A 19,854-nucleotide genomic window follows, 5' to 3' on the forward strand; every position below is an offset into this window, starting at 1 on the left:
GTTAGGTTTCAAACAGAGGAAAAATATTTCAGATTTTAAATTAAACCTAAAATGAATACCTTACATGAGTTCGTCTTACGTAGATGTGAAACCTCCCAGTTTGCAGCAGGATAAAAGAATCACGGTCAGAAATCAAATGTTACGTATCGGCATTGTAATTTGCTTTATAGTGTGCTCTTAAATGTCAGCAGTTTCTGCTGTTCCATTGTTATGCACTTAGTTTCCAAGGGTGATTGCAGTGACATAATGAATGATGCTTGCTTGATTAGTTCCACATGAAATGTGCATGGACTCTATTCTTGAGGAGACAGTGATGTTTTCCATTTTAGATCAACAGTTATGTTCTGCTGAAATGATTTAATGTCAGTGACATCAGGAGAGTTATTCAATATTTAGTGAGTCATGCCTTTAATTTTAAAGTAAAAACATTCATTTCATCTGATGATCGATTCAAACGCACTGTGTCCGGCCCATTTCACCATTTTTGGATTTATTCAGTTTGGACTGTACAGTCCCATACACAGCCGTCCTCCCCACCATCCGGCACACTGTCAGAGACAAGAGGAAGGAAGTGGGTTAGCTCAAGGATGAGTAGGCCTTCTGTGACTCACACGCTGGCACTGACCCGTGTAGCAACCTGATAAGCTCACACTGTGTCTCAACTGGCCCTGTGGCATAATACCACGGCAGCATGCCAGCCCAATAGGAAGCTGCCACACGATGCTCAGCGACAGCCGTGGACCTTTTATTGTACATACAGCCCATACATGGGCATGGATGGAGATCCTGCTGAATATGCAGACACACAGTCAGTTTGGGTCATTGAAGTAAATCTTAATATTTTCATGCATGTCAGTGTATTTTTAGGGAATGTTTCATCAAAGGGAAAGATACTTTTGGGCGAGAAACATCAGCTCTGTTACCAGTGGCAACAAGCATTTAGAAAATGGGGCTAAGACATTTTTAAAAAGCTCTGAAAAAGAAGATTTTTTTGTTGTTATTTTTTATTGGGTAATTAACAAACATGTCAGACATATACAATTACAAACATTTAGTCAGAGTACATGTTTAAATCATGCATAAGGCCTATTTTCACTGTTTACAGTAAGTTACTTGATTACATAATACATGTTTAAAGTAAATTCAGCAGCAGAGTGAGCTCTACTGACCTGTGTACTGAGCAGAGCTGACCTGGAACCTCACACAGTTGAGAAACCTATAGGTGCTGGTCAAGGTTGACCTACAGGCCAACACACCCCCGCAGTACTGCACACAGTGAGTGAAATGACTGAATGACCTGCAGAAATATGCTAGAACTGTCACATTTTTAAAATACAGAAACCACTCAGAGGACGTTTATTTGTGAAAAAACACTCAGTTGTTTGTGGCTTTGTTAGTTTCTGGATTGTACTGGAGATGCACAGATGGAGATTCAAAGCACCTTTTCTGTTCTCAGCCAGTTGTTCAAACAGAAATGACTTTGCCTTCATAGGGTTTTCTGATCACAGCTGTAGGTTTTCCCACCTGCAGGCCAAATACAAAGCAGAAAGAAAGGTTAATGTCAGCATTGTGCGGCTACAATAGCTCATCCAGAATGTGACAATTCTCTGAGAACTGTTGTACAGATAAGGGTTCTTTCTGCCCTCCATGTGCAATTTAGGATGATAATTTAGGAACAAGAAACTGATTGTACAAAACATTATAGACTGTGTCAAAACAACCCCCCCCCCCCCCCCCCCCCCCCCCAATTTTACCTTTTTAGTTCACCATTGTGGGAAACACTTTAAATCTATTTTCTTCCTGACAGATTAGAGGATTGACACCACTCATGTTTCTACGGAAAAATACCATCCAGCCAGTTAGCAGCCAGCCAACTACAAAGACTGAGAAAAGTGGGAAACACCCAGCCTAGCTCTGTTCAAAGATAATAATAATATATATATATATTTAAAAACAAGTCTTAGTAGACCTCCTTAAACATGGAATAACTCTTTTAGGCATTTTGGGTGCAGGTGAAAGTGTGCATATGATCACCTTTAAAGCTCATATAGCAAACATGTTAACAACCGTGAATTGAATATTCACTCTCCTGTTAGCTCTATTTTTGTTTCCACGAACTTCTTAACAAAACATATCTTGCAACGTAGTATCTAAATACTGTTTACCAGCTAGCTGCCAGCTGTCTTAGGGTATCTAAAGCTTTTTCCATTGACATTAGAAACCTGCATTCGCTAAAAATTGTCTATAAGAGCAACAAGAGCAAACCGCTGCCGTGTTACAATAAAGTTAATAAAGTTCCAAGCACAGAAAACCAAGCCAGTGCTGAAAGATGCTGAAATGCCCTGTAGAGCTGATGCCGGCTAAAAAGTCAGGCAATTATTCTTTGTTGCTTTGCTACGATATGTGACCCACTTTAAGAAGTACTTACATAATTAAGTAGCTCACTTACTGTCCCAGCAAGCGCCCAATGTTTCCACAACGCTGACTAAAATTACCTACAAGGTCTGATATTACAAAGAAAATGTAGTAACCTAAGATTCAGTTAATGTTCCTTTGACATTAAAATGGACAGAAACTCTTAACATTTTGAATATGTTTCTAAGAGGATGTCAGATTATTTTACATAATAACAAAAGAAGAAAATTCTCAAAGCAACATCTAAAAAATATTTTTAAGATGTTATTGAGTCCTCAGAAGACAGAATGTGTTTTTGTAAATATTCCTCTAATTCAATATATATTAACAAAGGCAGAACATTTGGCTTCAATATTCTGGGTATGTTTTGGGGATATTGCTGTTGGGAGCTTGCATTTAGAAAATGTTGTCACAGTGTTCCCTAATAACAAAGGAAGGACATTGTCAATACAACATTCAGAAAATGTTTTAAGAACATTTTTACAGTGTCTTTACAGAGCCTTTAAACAGAGCACTCTGGGAAATAAAAGAAAACTTCCTGTTGATCTTTTGTTTAGTAGAACCCTGCAGATCTTCCGTAGAATGTTTTTAGAACAAGAACATTCTGGCTTGGATGATTCCCACATATTGTTGTCAAGGTTTTTGTTTACTTTAAGAATTCTACCTTGCTTTTGACACAGAATGCAAATTCCATGCGTCTAGTTACAAACAGGAACTGATTCCAAAGGCAGATCAGAGCACATGGTGTAAAAAAGGTTTGCCTTACATGGTGACATATTATCAAATGTGGTTTTATTTTGCATCACTGGTATTTCTGATTCTTTACTGACCTGATCCCGTTGCTTGATTCTTTTGTAAACAAACTCAGAGAAGGGTTTTCTGTGGATGAATCTGCCGTGGCCTGGGGACACGTTCAGCTGTCCGTCTTCATAGACCACTTTGCCTCTGGAGATGGTGATGACTGGGACACCGTGGCACTCCATGCCCTCGAAGATGTTGTAGTCCACAGCCTGGTGGTGGGTCTTGGCTGATATTTTCCTACAAAGATACAACTAGAGGTTTAAAGACAGTAGCTTTTTTACTGCTAAACTCTGAGGTCACATGTACTTGGGAGAAACAAGGCAGTACAAAACAGAAAACGTAAACTCATTGTTGTATCTTAATGCGTTCCATTATAATCTGTAACTGACTGAATCAGGCCAAGACATCCTCCAACTCAGCATTGACTTACTGCAGCTCTTTCACTTTGCAGCTATGAGTCAGATGATGTATTATTTACAACTTTTGCTCATGTGATGCTCTGTTTTCTAAAAGGCTTACTAAGCAAATAATCCGAGCTCCTTTCAGTCAATAAAAAGGCACCTCAACATTTTCAGTGCTGCTTATGACATTACTGTGGCATCTATCCAATGCTGCATGAGCACTAGAATATTGCAGCACAGCCAGTCCTGACATAACAAAACTGACTGCACACGCTGGAGTTGGACGATGAATATGAATGAGTTTTGATGAAGAAACTCAACGGAGGCTGCACTTTCAAGTTTCCCCCAAAATAACTTTAGCATATTTGCAATGGAGTTCAGTGACAGAAATGATTAAAATAATTTCAATAATTTATCTGAAAACACTCCTGGTAAATCTATCTTTGGCAGGAATGGCTTTATTCAAGATTTATACCCCACGATATCTACATTTCTATTAAAGCACCACAGTGCTGCATATTCATCACAGCAACAGAACTTCTTCTTCCTGCTGGATAGCACACAGCTCTTAATCTCCCCATTTTCACACACTCAGTGTTGGAATGTAAATATATACTAATCTATATAAATTTTATTAAGTTAAATATGAATTTAATTTTAGAAAATGTTATTATATTATTCATTCATTATTTACCTCACATTTATAGATACTAATTATGTTGCATAATAATATACATCCATTCTCTATGCACCGCTTTATCATCACTAGGGTCATGGGGGGTGCTGGAGTCTATCCCAGCTGACTGAAGGCAGGGGACACCCTGGACAGGTCACCAGTCTGTCACAGGGCTACATATACAGACACACAATCATAATAATATCCTACATGTAAAATATCTGATCAGCTTAAAAAGTGCAGGACACATTAAAGCGCTGGTGATACTGATGCAATAATACCGTTCCAAGAAAAAGTATATGAACCCTTTGGGATTACTTGTATTTCTGTATAAATTGGTCATAAAATGTGTTCTGATCTTCATCTAAGTCACAACAATAGAGAAACACAGTCTGCTTGAGCTAATACCACACATAAAATTCTATGTTCTCATGTTTGATAGATTTTAGCTACTTCCTATAAAGACCCGGTACATTTCCACCACTGCACACAGATAGGAGCAGTCGTAATCTAATACAGATTCTCCTTAGGGTAATTGAAGGGCTTTCTGGAAGCTGTACAAAATCTCTTTATAACAAAATAATGAAATGCTCTGCACAGTACAGACTGATGATGGTAAACAAATAAATCCTGTCTGTGTAAAAGACAAAATCAGCAGGGATCAGTAAAATAAGTCTGAATCAGCCACTTCCTTGAAATGCACTGAATTACTTTATTTTTTTTTCCTGGAACCCCTACTCCTCCATTGACACAGACTCGCATACATTTCCTGTTGATCTGAGCAGCCAGACACCATGCCTAGTGTGCACTGACAAAAACAAGACGTGTCCTCGTTATTCAAGTAGCCCAGTTATGAAAAAACAAAGCAATTGAATGAGCTTCCACGGCATTTGCAGTTATGCAACCGTTTGTGGCCCCTGGTCCCGGATGTTATCAAGCAACACTTGCGCTTAGGCAATTCATTACGCAGCTTCACAGATGAATTCACGGCTGCAGCAATCAAACATGAGGTGCTCTCATGCTTGAAAGACATTATGACATACGCAGACATGCACACATGGTAAAGACAGAACATGCTCAGTCAGATGAACAGGTGATGTCCGGGGACGGCAGGCTGTGAGGATCAAAATACTGCAAACGACTCCACAGTCATACTTGTGAAGCTCTCCGGCCTGCACACAAGCTTTTTTCTGTGTTACCAGTGAATTAATTTACAGGAAATTACACCGGCGTGTAATGTGTTCTTCTCCAATTCACATCAGCAGTTAGTGACCTCCCTGAGGGGCTCAGCCCAGATCCTCCAGCAAACAGAGCGGTGCTGTGCCGTTCTGGGTTATATAAGCCCCACTGTTCTACAGTACAGAATGCAAACTGTCCTCTGTGTCTGTGCACAGGCTCCACAGAACAGCATCTGCTCCACGTCTAGTTAAAATGATAAAACGAAAACAATGATCACTTTTTACATACAGTCTTGTGATATTTTGAGCCAGTCACTGAAAATAGCCTTAATACTGCATGTTCAGTGCTGTGACGATTGGTTTAGCTCCCACGTGAAATATTCGTCATATTTAAGAACCTCACCGCGACCCATCAGCATTGTCCCACTGATGCTTTGCGCATCTTGCTTATGTAAGTGTGTTAAAATCCTTTCCTAAAAATAACCAAACATAGGAGAGAATTCATCATTTCTGTTTTTACTGAGTGATGATTTGATTCATGTGTAAATGGTGTTATGCTTTAATTTGAAGCTGAAGATAAGTGATGACATACCCTGACTTCTGGATGGAGCACAGACGTAATCAGCTTATGTGGCGGTTTTGTGTGTGTGTGTGTTGAGGTAGCAGAAGATGAAAGATCGTTTCTCTTTTTAGTTGCCTGTATCTGTAGCATACATGCTTTACTAAACTTTAAAGCCTTCTCTTATTTAACCAAGTGCTTGACACCTTGAAGATGTGCTTTCATGTTTGTCCAGTGTTTCAGCAGCACCATAGAAGCTGCTGATAAAATGGAAATGTCTGAGTTACATTTTTAGAAATGCATGTCACTACTTGATGTGTGCGTCAGGATTTGCATTGGAATTTTAAACCTGCATACACACACTATTCCAAGGCTTTCTTTTGCTGCTCAGTTCCAGAAGCTTTCCTCCGTACTGCTGAATGGCTGCAGTCGGGGTCCTCACCTTGTCATCTTAGGGTCCCATATAACCACATCAGCATCCGAGTTCTTGGCGATACGGCCTTTCTGCGGGTAGAAGTTGAAGATTTTTGCTGCGTTGCTGCTGGTGACAGCCACAAATCGATTCTCGTCCATTTTGCCGCTGTGCTGAGGGGAGGAAAAACGCACAAAGCACCCTGGTTTGAGTAAGGGGGCCACAGTGGATGACAACAACATACAGAATTAGCAGACAAAAGGTCAGTGCTTAACTGTGCAGCAAGCAATTCATTTCTGCCAAAATATCATCTAATGTGTGATTTGTAAGCGCTGTTGCACGTAGTAAATCTTTCCAGTGGCCTTGGGGCCGCCGGGCTGATACACTCTCCCCACAACAGCGAGAAGAAAACGCAGTGTCTGCACTCTGCTGCAACATGCAGCTCAGAGGGTTTATTGCCTTTTCAGTTTGTATTGCACAAAAACAGAAAGTTGTGTTTCACTCAAATAATGATGGGAAATATGAGTAATAGGAGTCAATACATTAAAAAAAAGTTCATCATTAGCCTGACATGAAACATCAGGATATACTTTCGTTCACAAATTTGGAGTCATTTAGAAATGTCCCTATTTTTGAAAGAAAAGCAGTTCTTTCTTTCAATGAAGAGATAACATTAAATGAATGATAAATCCATTGTAGACATAGTTAATGTGGTAAATGACTATTGTAGCTGTAAACGGCTGATTTTTAATGGAATATCTCCATAGGGGTACAGAGGAACATTTCCAGCAACCATCACTCCTGTGTTCTAATGCTACATTGTGTTAGCTAATGGTGCTGAAAGGCTCACTGATGATTAGAAAACCCTTGTTCAGTTATGTTAGCACATGGATAAAAACATGGAAAACATGGAATTGTCTGGGTGACCCCAAACTTTTGAATGGTAGTGACTGTATATAATAATAATAATTATATATATAATATTATAAGACAAAACTAAATCTGCTAATCCAGTGATCAAAAGTCTATTCAGTCTTCCATCTTCTTTTTTTAAACAGGAAAACAAGCCTGCTCAAAGGAGATTAGTCTACAGATCTTTATGAATCTTGCATTACTATTAACGGTAGTTTACATTGAATTTAACATCTAGCTTCTTGTTTGTTTTTTAGGTTATCAAGCCATTTGTGAAAGACTTCTTCACTTTAACATCTATTGGGATTTAAATCATTTGCACCAAATATACAGCAGCTTAATCAGCGTAAAGACACCTGACAAACTTGGAGAAGGTACAAACTGTGAGCGGTCTCTTGCTCTCTAAACTGCAGCATTTCTGCACCTGAGCGGTGACCACACACTCAGAAAGAAAAACTGTCTGTCCTCAGCATTATTCTTCAGCTCTTCCTGTCTGTGAGGATATTAACCTGGCAATAACCAGATTAATAATTGTGTAGTACCGTACTTGATAGTACTCCACAATATCAATCTGGGACCGCTCCATGTAAATCCGTTCGGAGGAAAGAGGCACAGATTGGACAATGCAACAGTATGTCCCGCCTCTGACAGGTTTGTTTTTAGCCAATCGCGGGATCTTCACAACGAGCGGAGCCAATTGGTAGATTAAACTCTGACCAAAACCCGTAGGTAAAAAAGCACAAACATCTTTACCATCCAGAAATGCGCAAAGCGCCTCTCGTTGTTCTTCCTTCAAAGAAGCGATAGGAGATTCAGCTAAAACTGACTTAATAGCAGCATCTACACGATCGTTGTCCTCCGTTGCCGTGTTTGTTTTGATCTACTGGCGCTTGGTGTCGTCGTCATACCCGGATATCCCGCCCCACACACGAATACTGCTGCGTGATTGGCCCATGCCAACTTGGTTCTGTATGAACAGTGAATGCGGGAGCGGAGAAAGATGGTTTCTTGAGAGATTTGTGAACTCACAAATATCGCGAGAAATCAACTTGCTGGCAAGGTTAAGAGGATATGGGGCAGTGTCCAAATGAAGGTTTTATTTTAGCTCTGCCAGTACAATTATCTTTAAGAGACAAATTAGATTCTGTATCATAGGCTCTAATTGATGATTATAAAACCTGTGTGCAGTTATGTTAGCACATAAATAAAAGTGGGAGTTTTCATGCAAAACATGAAATTGTCTGGGTGACTCCAAACTTTTAAACAGTAATGTGAATTCATGTCAACAACATGCAATAGCTGCATATTTTGTGTCTGTGTGTAGTCAGGGCCCCAAGTCATGATGAATATTAACAACATCATATTAGCAAAGTGGCCTGGAAGAGCCTAATCACTTTATTTGATATCCCCCTCCCCCTGAGCAAAATATGGCCTCAATCCACAATGAGTAATCAGCCATGACTATGCATCACACTTAAAAGTATCAAGCCAAGATGCAAATACAGACTTTTAAAGTGCAAACTAATTCATGATTATGTTGCCATTTGCCCTTTTGTATGTGTATTATCTTTATGTTCAGCCCACTGCATACGAATTACATGGATATTGATAGGAAGCATTAAAACAGCCTTTTCCAGCAGCTAACAGCTGATAAATGTGCTGTTTTGGACTCTTTGTTGATCAGTGTTAGATAAATTTCAGGAATATTATCAGGACCTACCACTCCTTTCTCCCAGATCACAGACATCCTGTCCTCCACGCCGTTCACTCCATTTGGGATCTTGGTGAAGTTGTCTTTCCCCAGAGCTTTCTGGCACACAGAGAAGGTGCAGTTGTCCGTCCCCGTCACACTCAGATCATCACTAGCACAAATAACAGGATAAAAAAAATGATGAATAAATAACACTACTGATGCTGAAAGAAACAAGCAGGTCAGTTCAGAGAATTCTGCCCTGCATCTTTTCTTTTATCCATCTTCTGTACTCTAATATTTTCAGAAACCACAATCTGCAGAATATAAATGTCAAATTCCAAAGCACATGAAAGCATGTTGACTGGACATTATTGGTGGTCACACTTTCAGCTGCACATACTTGGCCAGTAGGTCCATGAGGTACCCAGGAGTGCTGGGATCAGGTCTAAGAGGAGGACCCATGACAAAGGCAGCAGCATGAGCCCAGTCTTTGTGCCAGTAGTGGGTACCATCGGTGCCCAATCCAGCTGCAATTGGCTCCCCAAACACCACACGGCCTATTGAGAGCAAAAGAAAAAAAATCGAATTTCACATGATAATGCCAGAAAAAACTCCATCTGCTGAGGAAGGTCAGAGAATCAGATTGGAAACTGCAGGGTTAGCTTGGTTTCTCAGCTTTTTCACCAAGATAAGAAGAGAAATCATGTGGAAACACTGAATAATTGAGCATTTCAGGCATGAAAAATATCAGCACTGTTATTGGTTCTGGTGCTTAAAAGGCCAGGCAGGGCCATCAGCTCTCAGCCTGCCCTCTTCAGACAGCAGGTGGCAGCAGTCCACACTCACCATCCCTGCGTGCATTAGACACCACCTTGGCAGCAGATTTACTCATGACATGGACCACGTAGAGCGGGCAGTTGACAGCGTGGGCGATGGTGATGGCTCGTTGGGTGGCCTCGGCCTCCACCTCCTCTGGTCGACACAGTTCATGGCCCTCAGGCCCCGTGATGCCCATAGACAGCATCTTCTTGGCCCCCTGTCGAGTCCCAGCGGGGACGGAGACAATAAGGCAGGACAAAGGTTAGAGGAGATGGAAGGTTAATGCAGCAGAGTGTCTGTCCAAGGCAGAGGGAGAGACTATATTTGCAATAAATGTAGTTACAATAAACACACAAACACTTTACTCTTGAAAACTGAAATGAAAAAAATAAAACATGCAAGTGTGATTGAGACCGTGGGTCAAATCAGTGGCTCAGTTTTATGCTGTGTAGACATTTAACACCTACAGCTGCAGTACTCATGTGATTCTCACAGCAGCACGAGCTGCTTTTCAAGCATTTGCTGCCCTCTAGTGGTGGTTTGTCATTATGACACTTAAAAAAAGGCAGACTGGGGACACTCTGGACAGGTAACAGTCTATCACAGAGTGACACAGAGACAAACAATCACATTCACATTCACACCTATGGACAATTCAGGTGGGTCTTCTTCAGGTACTCCGGATTCTTCCCACAGTCCAGAAACATGCTGAGGTTAACTGGTGATTCTAAATTGTCTGTAGGTGTTTGTCTCTATGTGTAGCCCTGTGATAGGCTGTTACCTGTCCAGGTGTCTCCTGCCTTCACCCTCAGTCAGCTGGGATAGATTCCACCCCCCATGACCCTAATGAGGATTAAGGGCTGTACAGATGATGGATGGATGGATGGATGGATGTTTTTGGACTGTGGAAGGAAGTCAGAGTACCCAGAGACAAACCCACACATGTAGAGGGAGAACATGTAAACTCCATTCAGAAAGATGCTGGGAAGGTCGGGGGGGCAAACCAGGGATCTTCCAGCTGTGAGGCGACAGTGCTAACCACTGTGCAGCCCATTAGAAAATTAAAATAATGACAAATAACAGACATTTTCTCGGTTTCTGATCGCAGCAATAAACACATTGTTAGTTTCCTGTTTGTGCCAGGAACCCACCATGAACAATACTATCATATTAGAACTGTTTAATGTGTGGTTATTAATTGCATTTTGTGTGCGTTTCCTGACATGAGTTAAAAAGCCCACTTTAGATCCAGATGTGTTAGCTAACTATAGACCGATATCCAACCTACCATTTCTCTCTAAAATTCTGGAAAGAACAGTTGCAAATCAATTATGTGAACACTTACAAAGGAATAATTTGTTTGAAATGTTTCAGTCAGGCTTCAGAGTGCATCATAGCACAGAAACAGCTCTAGTGAAAGTTACTAATGACCTTCTCATAGCATCAGATAATGGACTAGTCTCTATACTTGTTTTGTTAGATCTTAGTGCAGCGTTTGACACAATCGACCACAACATTTTATTACAGCGTCTAGAACATTCAATTGGCATTAAAGGGACAGCACTGGACTGGTTTAAATCCTACTTATCAGATAGGTTCCAGTTTGTGCATGTCAACAATAACTCTTCTGAGCATACTAAAGTTAATCATGGAGTTCCTTAGGGTTCTGTCTTAGGACCGATACTTTTCACATTATACATGCTTCCTTTAGGCAATATTATTAGGAAGCACTGTATTAACTTCCATTGTTATGCAGATGACACACAATTGTATTTATCTATGAAGCCAGATGAAACTGATCAGTTAGCTAGACTGCAAGATTGTCTTAAGGACATTAAAACCTGGATGACTTTTAACTTCCTACTGCTAAATTCAGAGAAAACTGAAGTCATTGTATTTGGCCCCAAACATCTTAGAAACTCACTTTCAAAGCAAATAGTTACTCTGGATGGCATCACATTGGCCTCCAGTACTACTGTGAGGAATCTTGGAGTTATTTTTGACCAGGACATGTCCTTTAACTCAGACACAAAGCAAGTCTGTAGGACTTCCTTTTTTCACCTGCGTAATATTGTAAAAATCAGGAACATTCTGTCTCAGAGTGATGCAGAAAAATTAGTTCATGCTTTTGTTAATTCCAGGCTTGACTATTGCAATTCCTTATTATCGGGTTGTCCAAATAGCTCTCTCAAACATCTACAGTTGATCCAAAACGCTGCTGCGAGAGTACTGACAGGAGTTAGCAAAAGAGATCATATTTCCCCTATACTTGCTTCTCTTCACTGGCTTCCTGTTAAATCCAGAATAGAATTTAAAATCCTTCTTCTGACATATAAAGCTCTTAATAACCAATCTCCATCATATCTTAAAGATCTGATAGTACCTTATTATCCTAGTAGAACTCTTCGCTCTCAAGCTGCAGGCTTACTTGTTGTTCCTAGAATTTCTAAAAGTAGAATGGGAGGCAGAGTCTTCAGTTATCAGGCGCCTCTCCTGTGGAACCTGCTCCCAGTTTGGGTTCTGGAGGCAGACACCCTCTCTATTTTTAAGACCAGGCTTAAAACGTTCCTTTTTGACAAATCTTATAGTTGGGGCTGACTGGGTGACCCACAGGGGTTCGGCTTGTGTCTTCATTTGCACAGCTGACTCCCTCTTGGACGTCCCTTCGTTCTGCCCCTAGTCATGCTGCTATAGGCCTATAGGCTGCTGGGGGACTTTTCTTGACACACTGAGCCCTTCTCTATCTACCTTTACATTTAATATGTATACCGTTATTGCAGTACATTCACTCTGTTTCCCCCTGTGCTATTTCTCCGAGTGTCCCTGGTCCCAGAGCTGGATGCTTCAGATCTGTGGTTGATGTTCCACCAGCTGGTCCAGTCTCCACCATGTCCACTGTGGGATGCTGCTGCTGACCTTCCTCCAGCCCTCTGCTTCCAACTCCCTTTTTCCACCAGTCAGCTCTGCATCGCCTTCACTATACTGTTATGCTAACTTACATACTGTTTGAATTTTACTGCTAGCTATATATGGAGTATGTTTAATGTCAGAGCCGTACATCATCAGAGTAAACTATGAGTCAGTTTTCAATGTTAGCTTATACTTTGTTTGTGTCACATATCTTGTCATGCATGTATCCAAATGTGTGTTGTGTTTTCCTTGCTTTCCCACCCCTCCCTCTTCTCCCATCCCTCCCCCTTGCCCTCTTCTGTCCTTCTCAACCCGCCCGGCCAGCAGGCAGATGGGTCCCCCCTATATAGAGCCGGGTTCTGCTCGAGGTTTCTTCCCTGTTAAAAGGGTGTTTTTCCTTGCCACTGTCGCCTTTGGGCTGCTCTGGGGGTCAGGCATTTGGGTTCTGTAAAGCGTCTTGAGACGAGTTGACTGTAATTGACGCTATATAAATAAAATTGAATTGAATTGAATTGAATGACATCAAAAGATCTCTGGTGGAGGTTTTCAGGAGCAGACTATGGATGAAGCTAAAGCTGCTCACTGGATTTCATCACTTCTCTAAATACTACTGCAGCACACATTGAACAATTTTAACAAACACACTCATTCATTCAGAACTTTTAAACCTCATCTTGAATTGAAATGGCAATTTCTACATTGCTATTACTGAATACTACTAAATTTTAAACTCAGACCCTTGCTGCCATAGCCTCTCTTCTACTTTGGACACAAAGTGGACCCTAGCTGCCATTAGGGTGAAACATTAACTAATAATTACTTGTGGACTGTGGTGTTTATGCACAGACACTACTAACCCAGTCTGACCCAACCAGACTTTTCTCAACAGAAAGGAAAACAGCCTGAAAGCTTTTATTGTGACGATACAGATTTTGTTGCACTTTGGGAGAATTTAGTATCCGCCCAAGCAGCCAAAAAGGTTTTTACTAGTTAAATTCTAACCTCATCGCTCACGCTTGGAATGGAATGCTACTATAGGGAATGCATCGGAGCAGCTGTTTCTCCTTAAGACATCATCAAACATACTTCATCTGGAGTTTATTGTGAAAAGTGGGGGGAGACCTTTTAACACAAGCAACTCCTTCTTCACTGTGTGTGTACCTTTATTCTCTTAAATGAATGAACAGGTAATTACATTTTCACATACTGACCTCTGCAATCAAATCTCCATTCTCAGCATGCACCTGGGCTATAGCTCCAATCTCCTTACACTGGGCGAAGGCAAAATAAAGCTGTTCATCCCGCAGCATGAACACATCTTTATAGGCCATAAACATCTTGAAGGAATTTATTCCTTTCTCTGTGGTCAGAGTCTCCATCTCCTCCTTGACCTGAAGAACAAATTAGAGAAATGCACAGAGCTCTGAGTGGAGGGAAGTCATTTGTGGTCACAGTTTATTCAGATCTGTCTGATCTACCAGTCAATTATTTCACTGTGATAAAAAGGCACAATGCAATAACCTAGTCCTTCACCTTGTCACTCCACCATGTGACAGCAACATGCAGCGAGTAGTCACAGCAAACTTTGCTATCAGCTGTTTTACGCCAGCGGTCGTAGGCCTCCAGGAGAGACTTTCCTTTTTGGGGGATAACAAAGTCCAGGATCATGGTGGTCCCTCCTGCTACAGCAGCCTGGCCAAATGCACACAATGTCACAGAGCTATAAGTTAAAGAATAACTAGCAAAACATATAAATGCATGAAGGAAAAACATCTGAATAAACAAAACAACTTGAAGTGTTTCCTGTCTGTAGCACAGTAGTTGCCTCCAGATGCTTACAACACGGCCTGAAAAAAACCAATACAGATTATGTGGCGCATGCTTCTTCTGGATGAATGTTAGATGTCAAAGGTCAAATGACAGACATGACCAAAGGCATGTAAGGAAACGGTACAGATGGTAAAACAAATTGTGAATGGGGTTTCATATACTGCAATAACTAGTGCCTTTTTTTCAGCACACAACGCTCTCAGTCAAACACTATCTGCTGCTTTGTGAACCTGTATCAGTGAGGACAGTCAGCCGTGGACATTGAGTCACACTGATCAATATCTGTAGATGAGTAAGATGTGGGAAGAAAAAGTCTTTGCAAACTTTTCTACTTACATGAATGTTACATTACAGATTGATTATAGGATGGAACAAGATCACATAAATAGCACACAGAGTTCTATAGTTGTGACATCTGTGAAAATGTGAATGCTGGGTTTGTATTCACTGATTCAGCATGATGGCTATCAGTCAGACTGTAACCTGTGTTGTCTCGCTGTAAAGAATTTGCAATACATTTTTAAGATGCAACATGATGCATTCAAGGTCTCTTTAGCACCTCTAATGAAGAGATTTACAGAACCGTTCAAAAGTCTGGGGTCACCCACACAATTTCATGTTCTCCATGTTTTCACACTTTTATCCATGTGCTAACATAACTGCACAAGGGTTTTCTAATCATCAATGAGTCTTTCAACAGCATTAGCTAACACAATGTAGCATTAGAACACAGGAGTGATGGTTGCTGGAAATGTTCCTCTGTACCCCTATGGAGATATTCCATTAAAAATCAGCCGTTTCCAGCTACAATAGTCATTTACCACATTAGCTATGTCTACACTGGATTTATCATTCATTTAAAGGCATTATGGAGGATGTTTTTGTTGTTTAATTTGTCTGATTCACATAAAATGAATATACTGACCTTCAGTGGACTTGTATGTATGGTTTCTAAAAGAATTTAAAAAAAAAAAAAAAAACTGTGGACATGGCAGGACCTGAAAAACATCAGCCAATCAACGCGCTCGGACCGAGGCGTTTGGTTTGCTCCCTTTCCTGTCAATCAAAAATCTTCCGGCTCAGGCCTAGTTACGTAGATTACGTACGCCTTGGACTTACGTGTTTTCTGTATGTGTTGCTTTGGTATAGCTTCGTAGTTAGCTGGTAACTTGTTTTGCTCATCTTTTTTTACATGATGGCAGATAAAGATCCAGGGGGACCCAGACGTAAAAGAAAGGCATTTTTTAAGGTCAGAGAAAATAAAAGACGACTGGATCGCGAGAATGCAAAAACAAAAGTGATTATTGGCGAGTCATTTGGGCGATGGCGTCAGCTCAAGCGACAAATGGACCTAAAGACAGATGCCTTGGTTGCTAAATTCCTTCTGGACAGGTAAAATGTATTATTGTATTATACTGCAGCTGTAGGCAACTTCATGAGTCCTACGCAAGTTTCTGGAGGGGGGGCGTTTCTTCGTAAATGTTAAGAGGGGGGAGGTTAGAGGGGGGTGAGGGAGAGGTTGTATGTGCGCATGCGCATGCTACGTTCATAGTCGTAGGAAATTAATCTCCTCTAATGCCTTTAATGTGATTTCTTCATTGAAAAAAGAAACCACTTTTCTTTCAAAAATAAGGACATTTCTAAGTGACTCCAAACTTTTGAACAGTAGTGTGCTTCTAATGGCACCAGTACTTCTGTAGCAGCTACAGTTAAACTGTAGTGTGCAAACATGTGTGAAACCAACAGCAGGATAAATGGTTAACACTGAAGTAGAGCTGCACTCTACAGCTTGTTCCAACAGCTTCACTGTCTGCATGTTCCAGTTGACACGTGTGTGAACTGTTCTTTCGCAGAACATACTAAGTCAGACAAGTTCAAAACACACTTCTAGTGACAACTTTCAAAACAGAACACCAGCATGAATGTCAAATTACAGTAAAGATGATGCTAAAATGAAATTGTTTTAATAGGAAGCCTTTTAAAAAACTATTCTCAGTAAAGATGTAACAGAAACACCAAAAATCTCAGCTTCACCTGCATCAGTGCTTCCAGGGCCAAAAGTAGGCTTACAGTTGGTTCACTATTTGTTTCATGTTTTAGATCTAATTTAACCACATTATAATAGAATTTATCCACAACCAGTATTCCATATCCCATATTCCTGTTTTGGAAATGTTATTAAGCCCTTTGTTCCAATTTTAGTTTTGATTTTTATGTTGTTTTTTATTATATTTTTTTACAGGGACTGTGAGCAATAGCCCCCCATGCAGACTGGGGGGGCACTTCACTTTTTTTTATGTAGCAGTCTACTAAGTGTAAGCCTACTTTTGCCCCACCCTGTATTTCAAATTCATAGATATCCAAGTTGAATGGACGTTTATCTAGAAATGTGGATGACCTGGTGATGTATTATTATAAGATGTGATGAGACTATATTGACACCTAGGACAAAACCCTGGAGTATATAAGATATATTTTTAGCAGAACTCTGCATCACATGATAATTAAAGCACTGACAAATATTATAGCACAAATGTCCCAGACTGGATGATAAAAATTTGACTTTTGATATTTTTAATGACCAAGTCTCTGAATGGATGCTTTTTACCTGGAACATGTCAGATACAAGCCCTGTATTTCTTCCAGCAATAGTAGCATGTACTTGGACTGAAACTTAATTTCCCAGCATTTGAGACATGGAAAATAGGACAAAATGTGTTAATTTTTGCCTCTGCTGTATTACTGCTTGGAGCTGCTCAGTGGGTTTTGGTGGTTAGCACTTTGGCCTTGCAGCAAGAAGGTCCCCGGTTCAAATCCCGGCCTGGGCCTGGGATCTTTCTGCATGGAGTTTGCATGTTCTCCCTGTGCATGCGTGGGTTTTCTCCGAGTACTCCGGTTTCCTCCCACAGTCCAAAAACATGCTGAGGTTAATTGGTTACTCTAAATTGTCCGTAGGTGTGAATGTGAGTGTGATTGTGTGTCTGTATATGTAGCCCTGTGACAGACTGGTGACCTGTCCAGGTCGCCTTCACCCGAGTCAGCTGGGATAGACTCCAGCACCCCCCATGACCCTAGTGAGGATAAAGCGGTGTATAGAGAATGGATGGATGTATTACTGCTTGTTTCAGTACAGCGGCAAATCCACAAAAAAGTCAACCTCTGGAATATCTTTAGGTTGAAGATGCATGCTGCACCCACTGCGTCCATCTTTCAGCTTTAACATATTTAAATAAATGCTTGGATAAAATTCACAGTTGATGTAGTTTAGAGAAACAAGAGCCAATGCTGTCTAACTCGAATGATGGGAATATGGATGCAAACTTGCAAATCTAAGTTAGACATGAGGATGAATGTGATGCTTATGACAATAATATTACTGCTGCGATCATTACAAGCATTTTTACTACTTAAACACCTAATAATGTATATTAACAATGAGTCCTGAAAAGTAAAGCATCGAAATGAGGAGAAAGACAAAATAATGGAGATCTTCAGCAGCGTTTTACAGTTGTTGTTTTTTCAATTGCTAACAAGCATTGGTCCAAACTGAAGTCTCATATTCAAAACTCTGAACACAGCCCGCATTTCATGTATCTCAGCTAAACAGATAATCTCATCCCCAAAACTGTTTCTCGCCAACAAAACACTTCATACATGTCTCAAAAATAGCTCATTCAACCACAACACGAGAAAATAGTCTCACTTTGGAAACAAATGCTGTCACTCTGAGCACACTGAATTACAGAATACCAACAACAGAGAGCATTACATGAAATTAAATGTGATCTTTCAAGTTTGAATGATTTCTTTTAAGATAAATCAGTATTTTATAATAAAATAGGATCTTTGCACTTTGAGTTGTATAAATTATTGTGATATATTGCAACAGGAATGAATCAGTAATTCAGCAATTTACTTCAACAACACTGACATATTTTCTCTGTGCCTTTGCATCGGTACTTTGGGACCTTACAAAAATAAAAAAAATACTGTAAACAAAAATAAAATGTAGAATCACAGAATTCGGGGAGCAGAATAGAAATCAAGAGATAAAAGTCAAAAACCAACAACACATGTATCCTGTAACATTCACACCCTGTCGTCTGCATTTGGCCTCATGTTTCCATCCATTATCTGATGTCTTTTCTGGAGATGCATTGTGGGTAGAACCTTTTAGAGTGTCTCCTTTTCATGGTTTCTGATGAGGCCAAACACAGATCACCTGAATCGGTTTCAGCTGACAACTACACTCAGCTGTGTCTAATTACCAAATCTTTTCATTTATTTTAATTTACAATATTTTGAAATGATTTTTAACAGATTTCAATGTGGCTGCAGCAGAAATTCCTCATGTTTTTCCCCCATCATTCTGTTCTGATTGTGGTTTTAACTGTTTTGAACACAGTGTGTTAGCATTTGAACAATGTGCTGTAAAGGTCTGGTGTTCTGCAGGTGGTGAACTACAAACTGAGAAAAGAGTTCATGAATTGTGGTGACTGTGGTCACTGAATGCATTTTGTGTGAAAGCAATGGAAAGTGATTCACAGTTCAGTCCACATGGACTGCTGTTTTGCAGAATGTGTTAAGTTTTGAACATGTGACTTCAGTTTCGACCAATGCGTGTTAGCAATCGAAAACAACTGTAATGTGAGACTGTCCCACCTTCCGGCTCTGTATGAATCCGCCTTGACGGATCCTTTAATTCCTACCAGATCCAGCGTTGTTAATGTGGTACCTTGGTTCCGATGTGGAAGTCATCCACCGCCGTGGTGCCCATGAACGACAGCTCCATGTGCGTGTGCGTGTCGATGCCGCCCGGAATCACAAGTTTATCGGTGGCATCGATGACCCGGACCCCCGCTGGGATCTGGAGGTTCCGTCCAACTTCAACTATCGTCTCATCCTCTATGTACACGTCGCTGATCTCGGAGCAGTCCTCGTTCACAACCCTGCCTCCTTTAATCAGGATCCCGCTGGGTTGAGCCATTCCTGCTGCGCACAGTCACAGCGTTTGGAGGAAAGAGACGGAGTTTGTGCAAAACTCAGCTGCGCACTGAAACCGTGTCTGTGGTCTGGAGGATCCACGAGGTTTGCAGAAGTAGGCAGGCCAGTTCCAAAGTCCAGCCCAGATACGGATGATCATTGAACAGTTCCTCCTGCCAGACTCCCCTTGTTCAGTGTTTTGCAGTGACTGTGATGAAATAAATAATGATTTACGGCAAACTGGCAGCTGCAATACACGAAGAGA

At 40.7% G+C, this 19,854-nt stretch overlaps 1 protein-coding gene across 1 annotated transcript; it reads right to left on the reverse strand.

The window, feature by feature from the left end:
* Positions 1–1,337: 1,337 nt before the first annotated feature.
* dpys (dihydropyrimidinase) lies at positions 1,338–19,695 on the reverse strand. Its single transcript, XM_022204247.2, has 9 exons — positions 19,342–19,695; positions 14,310–14,468; positions 13,988–14,167; positions 9,894–10,083; positions 9,448–9,604; positions 9,075–9,216; positions 6,473–6,615; positions 3,246–3,453; positions 1,338–1,524 (listed from the first exon to the last, which is right to left on the reverse strand). Exons 1-9 carry the CDS (start codon positions 19,591–19,593, stop codon positions 1,465–1,467), a joined length of 1,491 nt encoding a protein of 496 aa, XP_022059939.1. The 5' UTR covers positions 19,594–19,695; the 3' UTR covers positions 1,338–1,464.
* Between the last annotated feature and the right edge of the window lie 159 nt (positions 19,696–19,854).

The sequence above is a fragment of the Acanthochromis polyacanthus genome, chromosome 12 (genome assembly GCF_021347895.1).
Source record: "Acanthochromis polyacanthus isolate Apoly-LR-REF ecotype Palm Island chromosome 12, KAUST_Apoly_ChrSc, whole genome shotgun sequence".
Lineage (NCBI taxonomy): Eukaryota > Metazoa > Chordata > Actinopteri > Pomacentridae > Acanthochromis > Acanthochromis polyacanthus.

What these genes read in the sequence shown, in the direction of transcription:
- dpys (XM_022204247.2), bottom strand. Translation starts at nt 19,593, where the DNA reads ATGGCTCAACCCAGCGGGATCCTGATTAAAGGAGGCAGGGTTGTGAAC. An exon ending in GTCTAATGCACGCAGGGATG is followed by an intron (nt 9,605 to 9,893) that starts GTGAGTGTGGAC and finishes TGCTCTCAATAG; the next exon opens with GCCGTGTGGTGTTTGGGGAG. An exon ending in CTCATGGACCTACTGGCCAA is followed by an intron (nt 9,217 to 9,447) that starts GTATGTGCAGCT and finishes TATTTGTGCTAG; the next exon opens with TGATGATCTGAGTGTGACGG.